This window comes from Apis cerana, linkage group LG16, assembly GCF_029169275.1.
Source record: "Apis cerana isolate GH-2021 linkage group LG16, AcerK_1.0, whole genome shotgun sequence".
Lineage (NCBI taxonomy): Eukaryota > Metazoa > Arthropoda > Insecta > Hymenoptera > Apidae > Apis > Apis cerana.
The window spans coordinates 1,173,168-1,195,132 of record NC_083867.1 but is presented as its reverse complement, the minus strand read 5'-3'; the positions used below and the strand labels follow the sequence as shown (position 1 = coordinate 1,195,132).

General features: G+C 21.7%; 1 protein-coding gene across 5 annotated transcripts in view; it reads right to left on the bottom strand.

Moving 5' to 3' along the window:
• Positions 1-21,965, bottom strand: part of LOC108000323 (scavenger receptor class B member 1) — a 47,388-nt gene that overhangs the window by 2,536 nt on the left and 22,887 nt on the right. For all 5 annotated transcript variants that reach the window (XM_017060561.2, XM_017060562.3, XM_062086260.1 and 2 more), the window contains 3 exons: positions 5,888-6,385; positions 3,274-3,472; positions 910-1,118 (listed from right to left, as the gene is read on the bottom strand). In XM_017060561.2, the coding sequence (XP_016916050.2) occupies positions 910-1,118; positions 3,274-3,472; positions 5,888-6,385 (906 nt within the window). The remainder of the gene's footprint in view (positions 1-909; positions 1,119-3,273; positions 3,473-5,887; positions 6,386-21,965) is intronic.

Genomic DNA, 21,965 nt, shown 5'->3' with positions numbered 1-21,965 from the left:
TATTCCATGAAATTTTTTAAAAATTTGCATTTAATTTTTTACTATTCTACAGTTCTCAGCATTAAAAAATTAAATGAATATTCCATATTTATATCCTTTCCTTTATATTTAATTGAAGTTCTACATAATTCTAACATGACTAACTTTTCCAATTAATAATTCAACAAATTATACAGTTCTTGTATACAGTTCTTGTATACAGTTCTTATCTATGTTCTTCATCTATTGATCATTTTAAAATAGGGAACATCTTTAATCTTTTTCAAATATAGCATTTTTTTCAATATATAAATTTAAATAATAAAATCATATGATTATTCATAATGATCCACACAATTGATCGTATTATTATTATAAATTTTTTTAATATTTGATATATATAATTTATAGCAAATTTCTCCATCAATGTGATAATATTTATTAAATAAGTAATAATATTACTCTATTAATTTAAAAACGACATTTAAAAACGACATTTCATATGCAATATTTTAACATATATCTTCATTTCTACGCATTCTTTATATAAAAGTCAAAAAATGTTATATATCGTTTATAACTGACAAGAAACTTTAATAATGGAAAAAATGCGAATCTGATTAGTCAATTTCCAAATCCAATATGTTTCTAAAAATCAGCCCGCGTATTGGTTGAAAGTGATTCTACAAATAAGATCGTACAGCGCCATGTTTGGTGAGCAAAAGAAGTACTTCTTTTGCCCGAGTATAGATTCGCCACTCTTCTCATCAGTTGATATATTTATATCAAGTATATATTACTGATCAAGAAACAGTTTTAATTAATTTTTTTTAATAAGGACATCACAAAGAAAATGATAAAAAGATCCAGTTTACGTTATACATCGAAACAACGATATTTTAACTAAGGATACAATGTACGTATACTCACATCCTCGAACCATATAATCGGGAAAACGATATCCGGGAACGAAGCAACCTGTTTAATGTCCCGTACTTGACTAACCGCCAGATTTATCTGAATTCTCGCTTTAGCTCTTAACGCTGTGCCCATCATCGGTAGAACATCGAGATAGAATTGATGATCACGTTCGACCGGCGGTGATATACCTGTTACCGCCTCTCTGAGTGTTGGATCCCCTGAAAAGTTTTAGAGATAATATAAAGAGATCAGATACGTTTAAGGTAGGCTTTTTAGAGACAAGAGAGTAGAAACAAGCGAATTCTCAGCGTTTCGACCGCGGCTCGCGAAAGCGAGAATTTCATCAACTGTATTCAAAACTGTGTTCAACGTATGACGACGATTTCCCCAGAGTCGAGAAAAGTTCCCACGGTTCGTTCGCTTGGTCGCCGACCGAATTCGTGTGTAAGAGTAGAAGAAGAGGAGAATATGAAGATAGGAAATATAGATAGGTATGTATGTACAGTAGTGGCTCCACAAGTAACAGGTCGTAAGATTCTATAACTGACAGTTCATTATCCCCACTCAGCACGAAGACGACTGCCTTGAATCAATTGTGTAATTCAATTCGGCAATTTGAGACTCTTACTAGCGTTTAAACTTAATTGGTTTAAAAAATTTAATATTCGTATAATTTTAATTTCTTTTTCTCAAAATATTTATATATTTGATTATTATACCATTAATCAAATTGAAATTATTAGTTTATTTAAATAAAGTAATATTTTTAAATTAATTTTTTATGCTTAATTCGATATATAATTTTTTTTTGAAACTTAAAAAGCTTAAGAAACAATAGAGCAATCAAAATCTAAGAAATAAAATATTTTTGAATTAAATTTTTTTTGCATTAAATAAGAAATATATAATATATTTAAAAAATATATATTATACTTAAAGTTAACTTAAAAATAAATTTAATACTTTTATTTTCTTTTTTTTTTTAATCAATCTAATAATTTAAATCAATTTTAAGTTTGTTATTATTACATAACCCGGTAGTGCCGTAGTGTAAATTTCTTCTGAAGCATCAATTATGTGCCTCTTATGAAAAATCTTTTGTAAAACATCAATCTTATCTCTTGTGGTACAAGAAACAGTATATAAAACAATAATATTTGAGATACAAAATATTCGGTAAAAGAAGATAATAATTTAAATAGTAATTAGTTTTTTATCTTTTGAAATCCACAATAACTGGCTAATCTTTTTTTTATTTTTATTATTATTTAAAATTATGTCAAAATTTTGAATACAAAAATTTTATTAAAGAATATTAAATTATTATTTTGAATATATTGAAAAATAAAAACAAAATAGTTAAAAATAGGTAAAAATAGATTATACTTCTAAATAATTGATTGACATGAAATTGAAAGAAAGGATGAATGATGACTAAATAGATTTAAAATTTTAGCTCCATTATTAATTTTCGAATTAACAAAAAATGATACAATACATTGAATTCTGCCTACACAAACGTAACTAACACATGCTGCCTAAACAGACATTACTAACTTTCACATTATAGATTGTCGTTGCATTGTTGAGTATAAAATAGTCGATGACATAATACCGATTCTAGTATGCACAAGGTGTTCCAAATAAAATCAGTTACTGCAACTTTGATCCTTCAATGAATATTTTAGCGAAAATATCAATAAATATATAAAATTGTTTATTATTCTAAAGAAATATGTATACTTACTAAATAATGCAAATGATTTTAAATTGATAATAATATTACAAATTTATATAATCCGGCTACATAAATATTTATAAGCGAGTACAGAGTAATTGCCTAAAAAATAAGAAAAAAATAGAATAAAAGAATAGAATAAAATTTTTTTGTCCAAGTCTTTATTTTCGAGAAAATCAAACAAATTTAAAAAATTTTACTTGTTAAATATGAAATATAAAATGAAATTTGTTAATTTTTAAATGAATAATTCATTTTTACATTCATATTTAATTTTACTTGCAAAAATTTTTAAAGTCATTTTTCTCAAAAATAAAAAAAAAATCTCCGACAAAAAATTTTATTCTACTTTTTTTTATTTTCATATCTTTTTCATAAATTATCCTATAGCTTATTCTATACTACGTACGTATTATTCGAAGCTTATGTATGCTTATATATAAGTTTTTCTTTCTCTCATTCTTTTTCATTCACTCACTCTCTCATACATTTTTTTTCATCATACTGAAAATGATCCGGTAGATAAACAGCTCAAATTACCGAGGTGACCGAATTCGAGAAATTAACATAATTATGCTATGAAATTGTATATGCTATTGTATAACAAGCCAAGATAATTAGATTCTCCATCTTACCGAGATAAAAATGCGGGAAACTGAGCAACACCGGCGAATCGTACTGACAGAGGGAGACATTGAAGGTTCCTTCAGGGGCGCAAGGTGGCCCAGCCGGACAGAAACATTGCTGTGATTCTAATCGGCTCGGTGAAGCGAATGCATCTTTGGCAGGAACGAACCTATATCCAGGAATTCGACCTGGGGTGATCACTTCCTCCTGAAATCATTTGATCGAAGCTATTTTTTATTGGAAAAGAGAAAGAGAGAGTATATTATTGTCCCTTTTTCTACTCGTATTACAAGTAGATTTCGATTTGAGATGTTAAAAATTAGTAACTTTTTTTATTCGTACCTTTCGATAGCATTCGATGAAAAATATGAATATTATTCTTGAAAATAATATATAACAGAAAATTAAATAAAAATGATTTAATAGGTTTTGAGATATAAAATGTTATAATAGATGTAAATATTAAATGAATTAAATGATATGATATGAAATAATATAATAAAATGTAATAAAAAATATAATTTAAACTTATTCCTTTATATCGAGAGGAAAACAGTAAGTAAAATAGTAAAATCTTATTGTTAAGAATACAGTATTACTTTCAATGCTAACATAGTGAACATGGAAACATCACAAAATATTAAATAGGAAATATTTTAAAAAGAATCTAATTCAAAATTTATTTCTTGAATATTTTTTTCAAATTTTATATCAATTATTTTTTATTTATTTCATATCATATTAATTTAATATCCCAATGTATTAATCTTTGTTGAATTTAAAAAATTACAATATTTTTAATAAATTATTTTAAAAAATCGTGTTTAGAGAATTATTTCAATATTTATCTAAGGTTAATAGATTAAATAAAAATAAATCAATCCTCAGGCATTATAGTATCCAACGTAAAAATTTAATTAATATCAACAATTAATATCTCACTAAAAATGAATATAGAAAATTAAAAATCTACAATCTCATCAATGTAGAATTTCATCAATGTAAAATGTCATTACATATATATCTTATCTGTAGAACCATTGACTCGTCTCATTAGATATATATGTGTTAATAAAATGTATTTTTAAAGACAGTATTTTATTTATAAAAACGATCAATTCAAAAGATGCGATTTTTTGATCATTTAAAAATATATAGATATTATATAAAAACATATTTATATTATGGAATCAATTTGTTGTATGCAATTGTTTTATCATCTTGTCTATACATATATAGATGGAAAAATCACCGATTTATTCATTTTTGACATTTGGTTTTGTCAAAATTATATATAAATTCATTAGCAAAGCCATATAGATTTTTCGAACAACATATTTATATTGTAATGAAATTCATTTTCTTTATTATACATATCTTTATTATAGAATGATACACGTAGTATAAATGAGATCAAGAAAATTCTAACTTTATAATAAAATATAATATAGTATAAATTTTTTCATACAAATCTTCGTTTTCACGTAAATCGAATTTGAAAATTGTTCAAATACAAATGGAATTAATTTTTATTGAATATGAATGAAAACAAATCGATATTATGATCCACTCTGCATATAATCAATAAACAAAAAATGTAGAATAAAATTTTATTTAATTAGTTTCAGTTCTTGTTTTTGGAAAAATCAAGATTGATTTTATATACAGTCAAGAAATGATATGATCGATGAATTTTCAAATTTGAAAATTTTTTGAAAACTAATTTTTATAATTTTTTGTCTATCTTCACATTTAAAATAATTTTTTCGACAGTTTATTCATATGTTATAAAGAATTAATTAATTTCGCTTATATTTAAACAATTTTGAGAGTATTTTGATCTACTCGAAAACGAAGCCTCCCACGTAATTTTGTTAATCTTAATTTTCATCTTACTTCGAGATTATTATAAAATTTCTTTAATCTCCACGAATTAATTCTATATAGGATGTTAATATATTCATAAAATACTTTTTAATTCTAAAAATCAAAACAAACAGCGAAGTTAATATTATAAAAATATCGCTCGATCGTTTTATTTAAGTTATAAATTTTAATTCAAGTTAGACAAAACGAGATGGAGCATTCTATCTGAGTCTTCAATCAAAGTAAACTCGAATTCCTTGAATAAGTTAATAAATAAATTTCAAACGACAATTTTGTATAACTTTTGTATTTATTTTAGTCTCTAGAATCGATCTTCCAAAGGTATCTCACGAATATATTAACCTTATATATATGAGAAAGTGTGTGTAAATCGTGTTGTGAATGAAAAAAAAAAAGATATAAAATTAATAAAACGTTGATAGAACAAAGCCTCGTAATATATAAAAAATCAAATTTAAAAAACAAAACTTTAAAAGCAACTAGCCATATAACCGTGAAAGTTGTATTTTCGATGAAAGATACAAAATCGTGCGAACACTATCGCTTTCGGCGAAATGATCGAATCGGTGAAAAATTCAACATCTGACCGAGCTAATGGATTCCTAAGAGATTAAAATTCTATAAATAAAAATTTTATTCTTAATTTGAATACTAACGAAAGACATTAAAAAAAAGGAATTCATTCTTAATAATAGCCCAATGTAAAGTGCAGCCACATCAACCACTACACGTTACCTTAAACACCAGGGGCAATGCCCTGCAGAGATCCTTGTCGAAGATTTTCAACACCGTCTCCTTGGTGATGCGTGGCGGAAAGATGCTGCCATCTGTGCCGGCTATCGAGTCGCATTCTGAGGTGGTCCAGTGACCCAGGTTTCTTTTCCCGTTGTAATTATCCAGGATCCCGTACTTACCGATGTCCTCTTGCCCGGTATAAATTGTGAACAAATCGGGCATGGTCCCATTTTTCCCGTACAACAGACCGAACTGATCGTAGGGCAGTTTCTGCTCCTTCGGCACAACGTCTTTGGCCAATTTGAGCAGCGGATCCTCGTAACCCCAGAGGAGTTGGCCGATCGACACCTCGACGAACGGTTTTATTCGAAGGATGTCCATGATCGAGGCCATCGCTAGCCTGAGGAAACGAGCTGCATACTTGGACTGGCTGGTGGCTGAAAGCATCGGCACGTTTGGCACTACGACCAAATCCTCCTCGGAGCCGGCTGACAATTCCTGCAATTTTTCTTCACGTGATTCTTGCTTTTTTTTTTTCGTGAGAGGATGGAAATGAAACTTGATTTTTAAATCGAGGAGAGGGAAATGATTCGAATTTAAAAATATATGGAATTTATGGAATTATGGAAAGTTTTTTAAAAAATCGAAACTTTCGAAATTTGCTCTTTTTTTTAGAGAGAAAGAGAGAGATTTTGTGAGAAATTAAGAAATTCGATTTGCGAAATATAACGAATTTTTCTTCAAATTTAGATATTTGTGATATATTAATAATAAGAATAATTATCTTTTTGGATTGTAATAGAAATTAAATTTTTATGTTTTATTTATATTTTACTTTTTCTCTGTACGTAAATTATTGTACATAAAAATGATATGATTAGTGAAATCTTATTAACTAAAATAAATGTAGAATTAAATTCAATTATTTTTACCAATTATTATTTATTCCAAAAATTTCGAATAATAAAAATAACGAAAACTTTCGAGATTCGAGAATTTAAAACTTCTGTTTAATTGTTTAACTTCGAACAAGTTTTTGAGATTTCGAAATTTTGAATGAATGTTCCATTCCTAATATATTTATCATCATCATTAATCTCACTGATTTTTAATAAATGTGAACAATACAAATCATCAATTGCTTATTTTTTGCATGTAATAACATTATTAAATTTAAAATGAACAATTTTTTTTAAAAATTTTAATTGCTGATTTATATAATTTATATAATTATATATTTAAGTAAAAATTTTTTATTATTTTCTTAGATATTTATTTTCTTTAATTTCAAACATATTTAATATAATTTTTCTGTAAATTTTATAAAAAGGACATTTTAAATAAATATCCAGCAAATAGAATTTAAGAAAAAAAACACTTTCTTTTTAAATAAGATTTCAAATATGATTTCCGTTTTTTATTAAATAAGAAATTAATTATATCCACAAGATATAATTTATTTTTAATTAATTAAATTTATTTTTAAATTAAAAAATTAATCTTTTTTAAACAATTAACATCAAGTTCTTAGTTTCATTTTTACTTTCTTTTTATAAATAATCAAGTTTTTTTATAATACATCAATCATTGTGCCCTTTGAAAATATAATTTAAAATATAATTTAGTTTGTAATAAGTAAATAATGCATGAATTATCTAAAATACTAGTATTAGATAAAAGGATACTGCAATTGATTTTTTTGTTTCTTTAACAGAATATTTTAATTTATAATGCAATTTTATTAATTTTATTAATTATATTGCAATTTATATTGCAATTACGTTTTTATATTGATTTTGTGTACATATTTTTTTTATATTTCAAAAATATAGAAAATTTATTTTATATAAAAAAATTAAATGAAGATAAATTAATACAATTTCTTCAATTGATTGAAATGAAAAAATTATGAATCTCTTCTTTATTATGAACATAATTATTGACTTGAATTAAAATTTTGAGAAAATATAAAAAATTAAAAATATGATAATACTTCAAAATTAAAACAAAAAAATGATATTTTAATATTTTTTGTCATTAGCATGTCAAAAAAAAAATAGAAATATTCATTTCAAATTTGAAATCGATCATTAATTAGAACTCGAAATATCGTAAAAAGAATTTGAAAAAATATGACTTCGAGGAAATCGTATTGAAATCTTATACTAAGCACGTATACTTATGACTAATCAACCAGCTAGTCCGGAATAACATTCTTTTTCAATGTCCGCAACTTGATTAATTTTATGAATCAAACAAATCCTTCGATAAATATATTTTTGAGAATATATATATTTTAAAGAAATAAAAAAAAAATTGATCTTTTAAAGATTTTAAACTAGAATACTTGTTAAATTTATAATAATTCATTAATTTTTTTTTTATTTTCATTGTTTCTTGAAATTATTTTTATATTTCACTTGAAAAAGAATTTTCGACTAGTAGGAGAAATATTAAATAATATTTTGAATAGATTGAAATATATTAACTTGTTACTAAAAAAGAATAATCAAATTCTTAATAAAAATAGATATTGATACTTATAATTTCATTGAAAATAATATTTATTTATTTTTAAAATTTGATTCAATAAATTCAATATATCTACTATTAATTGATTCAATTTTATTTATTAATTTAATTAATTTTTATTAATAATTCGTTTTATTTCTTATAATTATATTTTAATGAAAATTATAATTTTTAATGAAAAATTGTTTCTTATTTTGATGCAATCTTTTTCGAAAATTTTATTAATATTTACAACAAATTTTTCATATTATTTTTTCTAGATTTAAATATTACACTTGTTAAAATAATAATTTAATGTTAAATTTAATATTATAATTCATTGTAATGAATAATTTGCTTCTTCATAATATTTTTCAGTAACAACTATTATTAATAATAGTAATAATAATACATTTATTCATTTATTTTTAAATAATTTTATAAACATATTTTTTTTTTAAATGCTTAAATATCAGGAAAAATACTAATGATACAAAAAAAATATATAATGCAATATTAATAGTTTTTTTATAGATTGACACATAGAGATGCATATGAAGATCAAATTTAATTTTAAATAAAATCTTATAATTTTTAATATATATACTTATATATAGATACTTATTATTATTATTTCTTACAAATTTATACTATTATCGAAAAATTTTTAATTTAAAATATTATAAATAATTTAAAGTTTATAAAACTTACCATATAAAAGATAAGATTTCTAAACTAAAAATTTTTGTAAGATTTATAAACTTATATTTTGACAAATTAAATTATTTTTTAAATTGAAAATTTTTTGACATTAATATTTTAATAGTTTTTTTTTTATGAATAAGTAGGAATTACATTTATTAGTATATTAAAAATTATATAATTCTATTTAAAAAATTGAAATCATATGATGTTCATGCGTCAATTTATAAAAAAAATTAATGTTACATAATATATCTACATTCAGTATCATTCAACATCTATATATTATTATATTATGTAATTTATTAATTTATTATTCTTAAAACAATTTTTAAAACATTTCTTTATATCATTCATATTTTTATTGTTCTATATTTGAATATTTCCTGTTGAATTGAATTCATTCATTATTAAAATTAATATCTCCATTATTAGATCTAATATAATAATAAGAGAGATAAAACTTTTCAGATAATAGAACACAGATATTTCTTTAATGAATTATTCTATATTATATTATTTAAAAAAAAATTATTTATGATATAAAAATGATATAAAAATCATTTAATTTTTATTATAAAATTAAGGATTTCATATTTTTTAATTTTTTCAAAATTGCAAAAATTTTTTAAATTACATATATAAATTACATATATATATATATACATACAAAATTGAATAAAATTGCATTCCATTTGAGTTCCAGTTGAATCATCAAGGTCATTTTCAATGCATTTCTCTACTATTTCAGTATTTAAAATATCGTTAACAATAACTTCTTAGTTATAATTTTTATTTTATTTAATAAAAAAAATTTTATTTTCTGTAATATTAATATATTTATTCTGTATAATAGATTTATTAATAGATTTTTCTGCATCTTGAGAATTGAATTCTGTTTGTTAATTTTTCAATTTCATGAATTAAAGCTTTTTCCATATTTTTATATTATTACGAATAAAAATAATATACAATTCGAATAATAGAATTTGATGAATATTTATATATTTTTGAATAATGAATATTTGGATCATTATTTCTCGCTTTTATAATTCAATAACCAGAGATAATTATTGATTATTTATTATATGCAATATTTTGACTAATATATCATTATTTTTCATAATAATTCTCAAGCTTTTTGAAGCAAATAGAATTCATTCAAATTATATATCAAATTGTATACATAATATTTGTGATATTACTAAAGATATACAAGAATAAATTATCTTTATAATTGGTTTAAAATAACATATTTGATATTTGGTTATAATTATAGAATTTATGTAATACCATATATGAATCATGCAACGCTACAGTCATTGCTGATGCTATTCGTTGATTTATAAATATAGGAAAACAAAGTAATTTGTTTATATCCAGAAAAAGAACAACTAAAATTAAATTTTTCATATTTTTTTAATAATTATCACATTTAATAATAGCATTGTTTCTTTGAATCCCATAATATATATATTATAAAACGAAATACAAAATATAAATAATTAAAATTAGCACACTGTGTCATCTTTATCTTTTAAAATATTTTAGATATTTATCAATTTTCTATAGATTTCATTTAGAATATAATATTAGAATATAATTTTGATTTTATATAGATAATTAATTATTATAATTAATAATTACAAGTATTTACTCTATAAACAAACAAATTAGAATAAGTTTGTTAATTTTTTATTTATATATTTAGGAATTTTGTTGAAGAAAAAGAAAAATCAAAAGATCAAGAAAAAAAGTTTTACTCAGAAGTGAAAATAAAATATCAACAAAAATGTTAAATTTAAAAAAAAAACACTGAAAGTGGCGTTAAGAAATACAATGCTAACTGTTACAAATAACCCTACTTATATTTTCCTTTCCATCGAAAGTTAACGGACTCCTCTTTCGATACACGGTAGAGAGAAATTGGAACTCATGTTGGTACGCGGGTGTGCAACCGGTAAAGATATTGTTCGATCGTTCGCACCCGCACACCGACCCATATTGTTATCGTTGTCCGCAAAAATAACAATACTGGGAAACACGGGTGGCAACGCGTGCGCGCGTTACACCTTTCGAAGAATCGTGCCACGTACACGTTTACCTCTAATTCATGGAACCACATTGCTCCGCTATTACGATCTTACCCAACTCTCGAGTTCTGTTGATCGTTACCAACCAACACACCATGCGTTGCGTCATACTGCGCGAACCGACTTAACTCTCCCGCGAAACGAGAAACCACTGTGCTACTACTGCCTATACCCCGCTCCATCCCTCGACAAACGTAAAACTGGTGTGCATATTTTCCACGTCTCTACATTCTCTCCGCGGTTTTCTAATGTCGGTGAAAAAAAAAAACTTCGTTTCTACCTGTTTTTCACGCCATATACAACATCGATGGTTTTTTTGCACACTTCTGGCTCAATAGGTAAAACAGTTGCGTATAATTTTTCTCCAGAGTTACATAATACGGTGGAACTTCTACATTCGTTATTAATCCTGAAAAACGGACGAATATGGAATTTTTTGCTTCTATAAAAATTAATGAAGAAGAAAATAGTTGTAATTTTCAATCGAGAATCAGGTTAATAGATAGATAAAAATTTAAAGAGAAATTTAATTTTATCGAGGAATTGTGAGAAGACAGAATGATATTGAAACATATTCTTATCCAAGAAAATGTAATAAATATTGAATTTGACAAATAGGCGGACGAATATAAAGATTGTATATTCAAATTATAAATGTATATTCATATGAAATATTTAGATATTTATTTCAAAATTTATACAAATTTTAAATATATAGAATACCTATTTTTCTATATAATTACAGGAAAAAATTATTTATATATTCTTTAAAATATATAGAATAATTTTTTTAAAATTAGACAAACAATTCTAATTTGTTTGGAATGTTAGAAGAATTAGTAGATAATGCGTAAAAAAAATTTTTAATTGGTCAGAATTGTAAAGAAAAAATTTAAAATTACAATTTTTAATTTTTTTGCTTGATTATAATGAAAATTTAAAAACATGCTTTTACGATATCTATTTATATAATATATATATATATATCTAATTCATATAATATAAATTTCAAAAATTACCTAAATAATTATAACAAATTTTATTTGAAAAAAAAAAGAAAAAAATTTTTATTTATAGAAATCTATAGAAAAAAAATTACACGATATATTGTAAAATAAAAAATGTAACTATTACAAAGTTTATAAAAGTTATTTCTTCTTCAAATATTTTAACATATTAAATTGTAATATACATAATTTTGTAAAATATGTTGTAATAAAAATATTTAATTGTTACATAGTATACTTTTTATTTCATAATATTATCATAGTGTTATCAGTTATTTATGTTGATAAAATTTGTTTCAATTGGTATTAATTTTATTTTAATTGATTTAAAGAAGTTTTATAGTTATTCTTAAAAAAGTTTTATAGTTTGGCCATGGCCTCATAAAGAAGACAAAATGACTGATCATAGCTATTTATGGAAAACAAATGTGACAAAATAGATCAAGGTTTTGTTTGTTGACCATTGAGAATATAAAAATTTCTAGTATTTTTCTCTGATTATTTAATTCCAATTCATAAAAATTGCTTCTCACATTTAGAAAATAAATAGATGAAAAATATTCTCGTTACAAATATATAACAAAAATATTCTTCTTCAACATTTTTGTTGAAAGCTACATTATATACATAGTATTATATAATATTCCGTGAAATCAAATTTGGTTTATTTATTATAGAATTTTTTTCCAATATTCAATATTTTTTTATCAGTTAATTTTTCCAATGAAATTAAATTTATTATAAGTTTTTTTTATCGAAATACATTGTTTTTAAATTATTTCATTTTTTATTTATTTATTGATAAAAATGAAGTATATTTTTATTTATTAAGATTTAAATTTAAATTTTTTTCAACTAAAAAAAAACTAAAAGAATAAAAAAAGTGGAAATTTATGGTATATAGATGCACATAAATATTATCCATGTTATCTTGGATTATTATATTGAAAAAATGAAATAAAAAAAGAAGTTACAAATTGATCAAAATAATGAAAAAATTATATATCGAATAAAATATACATAAAATGATTAAAATAATAAATTTTTTAATCATTTTATATAAAATTATATAAAATTTTTTTATTTTTGATAAAACAATTCTGCATGATATTGGAATATTTTAAAAATAAATGGAAGTGATTTTAAATAATTAGAATAGTAGAAAAATTCTAAGGATTTTATTAGAATATTTTGCGCATGAAATATAAAAAAATTTATAAATATGTTAACATATAAATTTATAATCGAGAAAATACTATTAAAGTATATAAAAAAAAATAAAAAGAATTATTAAGGTAGCCCCGAAATATTAGTGATTTTTAATTAACAATTAATATATAATATTGATATATGAAATTTATTATGAAATGATATTTATAATTTAATTTTATTATGAATATGTACTAACATCTAATAATAATTCGATGGTTTAAATTATTTAAACAATTAAATAAGATATATTCTAAAATTGATATATTATATTATAAAATATATATTAAATATAAATTTAATATTCAAAAAAAAATTTATAAACAATCATGAAACATCACACAAAGTAAAATATGAAATAAATAATTATCAATATGTAAATTAATAAGATGAAATAGAAAAAAAGAGAATCATTAAAATGTAGATTAAAAACAGTAAAAAGTAACGGAAACATTAATAGCCAAAAATTATTTTTTATTATTATAATTATTTAATCATAAATTATAAGCATGATACATATGATTAATTTATATGAAAATATATTCATGAAAATATTTTTAATTTACGCATATTCAAATTCATTTGATCCGAAAATTTTGATTTGAATGAAAATTCAAGTACATATAAAGCAGCATATAATAAATAATTTTTAGCATTTTTTTTTCAATTTTTGATACATTTTTATTTTTTCTAACAATAAATTGATAAAGACAATATTAAAATTTGAATACTTTGTAATTTTAAATTTTTCTTTATTTTACGTTATTGATATATTATAACGTAAATTACAACGTAAATTACGATTATCTTTAAAAAACAAAAAAATGCATTGAAATTTTGATTTCATTTTCTTAAAGTAGTATTCAGTCAGAAAAAATTTTTCATTACTCTATATTTTTTATTTTTTCTTCATTTTCTTTATTTTTAATGAAATTTTTATTCTTTTAATGAGTAATATAGAGCGTAATAATATAGAATAATTTCTTTTCGCATTAAATATTACTAAAAAAATCAAAATTTTAGTGAATTTTGTTTTTTTTTAAATATAACTCTAGTAATGCAAGATGGAGTATAATTTTAAATTACAAAATATGTTAATATTCTATTATTATTCTGCTATAAAATAAATGCAGATGAAATTCAAAAATTAAAAAAAATGTTTAAAATCTAAAGATTGATTTCATCTTTTCAAAGAGATTGACAAAAAAATTGCTTCATGTGTAATTTATTATGTAATGTATATACACAAATTTTCATTCAAATCAGAATTTTGGGATTAAATGCTATGGATTTTTATAAACCAGCATACACATTATATACACATTCTCTAATGCAATACGAAGTAAATAAATATAGAATTCATTTAATAATTTCATAATTTTTTATTATGGTTAATAAATATTTATATTATGGTTAATAAATATTGAAAGGAAAATCCAAACTTTTTATGCAATCTAAATTTTTATATGTAAAAAGTTGTAGTTCTTGCTACATAAAAAGCATTTACATCTATTAGATTTTGTAATAAAATATTTTTTCCTTCATATTTTTTTCAAAATATAATAAAATGATAATTTTATGTAAAAACATTTATGTAAAACATTTTTATATATTAATTATTACATATTAATCATTTTGCATAACTTATTTCTGCCATTCTTATATAATAATAAATTACATATTAATAATAATTACATATTTTTTTGTAGAATTTTTTCTATTTTATATTTTTGTATTCTACTTTTTTTTGTAAAAAATTCAAATACACATAAGATTATAATATATTTGTGCACATTTGAAAGATTAATTCTAATAAGTAAAAACAAAACTAGTAAAATTGGTGTAGAAAAATGTTGAGACTTATTTATTAAGTTACAAGTAAATTATGGATTTTTATGCAAATTTAAATTTGCATGAACACAACTACAAAAATAAAAAATGAAATAAAAATGTTTGTTTTATCTTTTAAATGTCACAATATGTACTTTGAATTGGACATTCTATATCTTTTTGCATATCATATGCATTCTGTAGATTTTAGTATATTTAAATTTTTTTGAATAAATGTATAAATTTCCTCAATCTGTTGCTATAAGCAATTTAAACGACTGAGATGGAAATAGAGTGAACAGACAGCATAACAAAGGTAGAACTATTTTCTCCAAACTTGGATTTCTTATAACTTGATAAATAAACTTTAACATTTTTTTATAACTTTTGTTTCAATTCTTTTTACTAGAATCAATCCAAAAATCAAATTCAAAGATATCTTATAAAATATTTACTTCTCGATATTTTAATATTTTTATTATACATTGAATGATTTTTATTTTGATTTTACAAAATAATAAATAATAGAAAAACAAACGAGCAAAAATCATCAAAATATGATAAATAAAGATGAAAGTGGATGAGATAAAGTTAATAATACTGTAATGATATTTTTTTCGTCGTAATGTACATGCATCCATATATACTGTATGCGCTATATGCATCAACATAGTGGAAAATTACTTTATTTTCTGCATGTGAATGATGCTTTCAAATTCAATTGGGCGCAGTACTTTTTACTATTAATGATGTGGTTAAGTGGCAAAATTTCATAACAAAAGTACTCTTTTGTAATGCTAACAGACAAGAAAACCTTTTATCATAGACGTAACCGGACTTATTACACAACCTAATATATATTATATGTCGGAGAAGAGTTGTACAGCATCGTTCAAAGTTAATTTTCACTTCCTTCACTAGATATTAACACTTTCTTTTGAAATGACTAATTCTGTAATAACTGTATTTCAGAATTGTTCATTACATTTTTAATGTTCTGAGTAAGTTTGAAACAACTGTTTCATAGACTTTATATTATAGAACTTTTTTAAAAATATCCTCACATTCAATTAGAATAAATAGAAAGAATATTTTTTTCTTGAAAATACAAGTTTTAGTTTGAACAAAATGAAATATGATAAAATATGAAATATAAAAAATTCTGTTTTAACAAAAATATAGATTATAGATATCAGAAAAATTCTTCATCATTGTAATAAGTTCTGAATATTATTCAGAGAATAATACTACAAAGATCTCTTATTTATTATAATGGTAGATACTAATAATAATACTACAATGATATTATATTTTTTCTCCTATAAAATATTACATTATTAAATAAAACTAATACCTAATAGTTTGATAATTTTATTTATTTTATTAAACTTTTTCTAATAAATGTTCAAATAACTATTTCCATGAAAATAATACTTATTTATACAGATTTTAATATATCTGTTTTATATGAATTTAATGTTTTTTATTTCGTTTTTTTATATGAGATAGAAAACAGAAGATATAGAGAGATATATAAGATATATATATTTTTTATTTCGTTTTTTTATATGAGATAGAATATATAAACAGAAAAAAATAATAGTCGAAATTCAATATATATTTTAATCATGTCACATTAATGTCTTATTTTATATCCATTAAAAAAATCATGTAAGCATTTCTTTTTCTTATTGTTGCATATTAAATATTTTTTTTATTCAAATTAATTTAATTTGAACAAAATTATTTCAATTATTATTTATTATTACAACTCAATTTCATATAAAAATTATTTGATTAAAATTTTATTTTAAACAAGTATTCAAATACGTATTATTTCATCAAATTCTAAACTTAAATGAAATAACGTTGTTAATCATTGATCAAGGGCGTTGAAGAAAAAGAGAAAAAGAAAAAGAGATTTGATAGAAAGAAAAAAATGAGATAGTAATGTTCGAAATCGAATATTATTATATATAAGAATACGAAATATCATCGAATATTTTTAGGTCAACAATCTTTCCCGTTTCTAAAATAATGTTGCTTTGTTTTGGTTCTCGGTTCTGGATCGTTCGTGTATATCAGAAATAAAAGTGTAAAAAAAGAAATTAGTGAATTTGTAATATTCATTCGAGCATACATAAAAAAAGCAATTACGATTGCTTGTATGCATTTTTTATGGATACGTGATATTAATGTGTAATATTGATTCATATTATTAATAAGTGATATCCAGATCGATTATTATTTCCTTCTGTATAAGAATAAGAAATATTGAGTGCAAGAGTGAAATAAAGATAAAGATTTGTCAGTGATTTGATTGACTCATGTTTAATAATCTGAAATTCAAATTGATTCAAATATCATTTTAGACTTTAGATACTTTTTTGTACATGTGAAAATAACTAGTTAAAAAAACAATTGTGCATTCAAAAACACATTCAACTTTTTAAATTCGAAATCTTATGGAAGCGTGTTTTCTTATGAATTCTTACGAATTTCAGTAAATAGACAGATTGTACAAGTATCATAATTCAACTATGGATTTAAATAAAAGTGAATATATGTGTTAATATTTTGAAATTTACTTTCGAGATAAGTTTTTGTTAAATAAAGAATTTTGTTAAATATGTACATTATATTACATCATATCGAAATTCATTTGAAATAATCATTTATATATAAAATATATTTATTTTCATTGAGAGGCTTCATTACGCAAATGACATTATTGAGCATTGTTAAGTCTCATCGAATATTTTATATGAATTTTTTTCCATTGTTTTAATATCTAGAATCCATTCTCAAAAAGATGAATTAAAATGTCCTGCATTTTTATGAAATATATACTGTATACACACAAGTTTAAAAATTTTCTCATATCAAATATGGAAAATTCGAACATTTTTATTTTTAATGTGATAATAGGAATTACTACCGGAGTATCAAAGTGAAATGTTATTTACATAATTAATTTTTTAATTGATCAATTTATAAATAAAATTAATTAATTTATGTGCAAAAAGATTAATTATGAAAAAAATTTATTCAGATGAAAAAACATAAAAATAAAAATGATTTTATTCCACGATTATATACAGCAATTATTGTGGAATGAAATCATATCGGCAAAATGCAAAACTTATTAAATCAAGATTCATAAAAACAATTAGACGTATAAATTTCAAATAAATTATCATTCATTATATTAACATTATACTTCTATTTAGTGTTTCATATTAATTGCAAAATAATTTTTTCAGAATTATTGTAAGTCAAACATTTTTTTTCAAGCAACATTTTATTCTTTTTCAATAGATAATAAAAAAAATATCCTAATTATTTTTTGTATATTTTACACTTTCTAAACCAATTTAATTGTAAGTTTTTTATTTACGTAGAAAAAATTATTACGTTATATAAAAAAAAATTTGATATTTTTCATCAATTTTATACTATTTCATTTGATTAAAAAATCTATTGCTAAATTGTAGTAATAGAATTGTTTTTCTATTTCTCATATAAATAAATGATTTTTTCCAGGATGTTAATATATTCGTGGAATTCTTTGGAAAATCGATTTTAGAAATTAAAACGAAGACAAAAGTTGGTAAAAAAATGTCAATTAAGGCTTATTTAAATTAAAAACAATTTAAGTTTATGTTAGATAAAGCAGGCATAAGTTTACCTCGATTGACATTTTTCTATACCAACTTTCATATTTGTTTTGACCTCTAAAATTAATCTTCTAAAAATCTCTTATATATATACATATATATATGTATATATAGATATCTCATTTCATATGTATATATAGATATCTCACCTTTATTTTCTCAGTACTTATTACAAAAAATGTTTTAGATAAAATTTGAATAATATTGAAAAATATATATTCTAATGTTATTAATTCTTCGTATGAATTGATTATTTGTGTGTATAATATACCTATACCTCTCGATATAAAATTTTATAAAATTCATTCAAATTGAAGTATCTCCTAAACTAATAATTTTTATATATATATAAAATTTTTTTATAGAAAATAATTAACTACTTAATTTAACAATAATCTAACAATATTCTTTTGCTATATCGATTGATTTATTGAAAAAATATAATTCTATTTAAGAAAAAAGAAAGTTGACCTTTATGTGACCTTTACACGTTCACTCACTAATAAAGAACTACTAATAAATTTCATTTTTCGTTGTGAGTAATAATACTGAGAAAATCAAGATATCAAAATCAGATGAGACACCTTGTATTAACATCTAGTAGATGCAATAGTGCTTGAATAACTGTCACAGAGTCAGAAATGAGAGGAACTAAGTATCCTGAGAATTGTTACAGTTTCTTCCTCGATTTCGCTCGCTTTACTGGGTCACAGGAAATGAGAGATGTTTCTAAAGACATACGCTTGAAAAACTAGAATTTTAAGTTAAAATTTGTTGAGATAAATTTATAAACGAGAAAATACATGTAATAATATACCTCCGTTGACAAGATAATTCATACAAATGGCGACATATTCAATATTTTTCAATTAATCACAAATGCAATCATAAAATAATAAGCGCAATAATTGTATTCATTATATTTATAAAATAGTGCAATGCAATCAAGTTTTCTGATATAGTAATTTTAATTTTCTACTTTCGAATTACAATTTTCACTGCGTAGTAAGGAAATTATATTTTCTAAATTTATATCTATATTTTGCGTGATAAATTAACACACGTTTCAAAAGTAGAAAACAGTTTTTTTTAATCTCTTAAAATTTAAAATTCTAAATCTGAATATTATAAAACACGTATATGAATATTATGACATGTATCTTCTATTCCATTATGATGAAACGAAATTGCTAATATTTATAAATCAATTTATAAATTCACCGTTTTAACTCATATTGCCGATCTGCAACTTTGTTCATTAAAGCCATATTTACATTAAGTAACTTTCGATCAATCATGCAAATCGAGTGACCTCGAATCGTTCAAAACCAATCGTGTAAATTTCAATCGGATAAAATAAATAACTGAGATTGAGCAACTTGACTTGTAAATTACCTCATATAAATCTAGTTCAAGAGGTAATATAACAGGAGAGATGTCAAAAGTTAATATTAATTCTATATTAATTTTTATTGCAAAAAAAAAAAAATATTCGATCAAAAATTGCTTAATGTAAATATTTTTAAATCTCGAATAGAAAAGAAAATTTTTATAAAAATAAAAATTAAGTATCAATCCGAATCAAAATTCGAAATCAATTATTGCATAAATGAAACATTGAGATATAAAAATTATTATATATAAATTATATATTAAATTAAATTATATGTAATAGTAAAATTTTTGAAAGCTCGATTTTAAAGGCCAAAATAAATATAAAAATATAAATATAAATATATAAATAAATATAAAAATTATAAAAATATTAAAATGTCGATTGAAGCATATTCATTATTCATTATTCAAGAATATTCATTAAGCTATAAGCAATTTTAATTTACATTAGATAAAATGAGATTAGCATGGAGGGAGATATAGCATAATAAAAATTCATTTAATTATATTCTTAAATGTTTATAACTAGATGTTAGCAATAGGATATTTAAGCAAATTAAATTTTTTATGAAAAAATTGTAAAAATAGAACTGAAATTAAATTTTTTTCATATTTTGTTAGATATTTTATGTTTTTTTATATATAATGCATGTAATCTGTGTTTACATTTTCACAAATGCATAAACTTTCACAGTCTGTTTATAATTTAATACATAAATCTCAACCGATATTTTTATATTTGTTTTAGCCTCTATTTTCCAAAAGTGAATTCCAAAAGTGAACATTCTACGTATAAATTATTTAATTTTGTTTTAGTCTGAATCTTTTACCAATATTTTGTTAAAATTACGAGATATTTTATAACAAAAATTCACAATGTAATTGAAATTTTTTGATTTTTTAACAAATTTTTAATTGAGACTTTAACTATTATTATTTTTTAAAATTTTCTCTGTATATTTTTGATTTTATGAGAATAATAAACATGCATATACATATACATGGTAATTATTTAAATTATTACAGATTACAAATGTTGTATAAAATTATTAGATTATTTTTTGTTATGATTTTAATGATTATGATTATTTATATAATTATTTCCTGTATAGATTTTATATAAATTACAATTCTCTTTGCAATTGTTGTTGAAAAATTGAAAAAAAAATTCTTATAATAATTCATATTAAGAATTCATATTAAAAATATTATTAATTTTTTTTTCAGAAAAACAAGAAAGTAAAATATAAAAATATATTTAATTTTTATCGTAAGTCAATTTTCTTTAACAAAATATCTATCATGCAAATAGATTCTAATTCAAAAAGACTACAATTTTTATCTATAATTATAATTATATTATACTATAATTATATTAATAGAAAAATATATATATATAAATCATGTGATAATCTTTATGATCTAAATTGAACGTAGATTTTATTTATAAATATTATAAATTTTATAAATAATAATATTATAAATTATTTTATTTAAAAAAAAAGAAATGATAAGATATCTATAATTTTACTTAAGAACATATTATATTACAACATATCTTGAATTGAATTGAAAATCATTGGATATTATTCTATTTTATATTTTTTATTGTGATTTCCTTTATAAGATTATTTTAAAAGATTAACTTTTACAA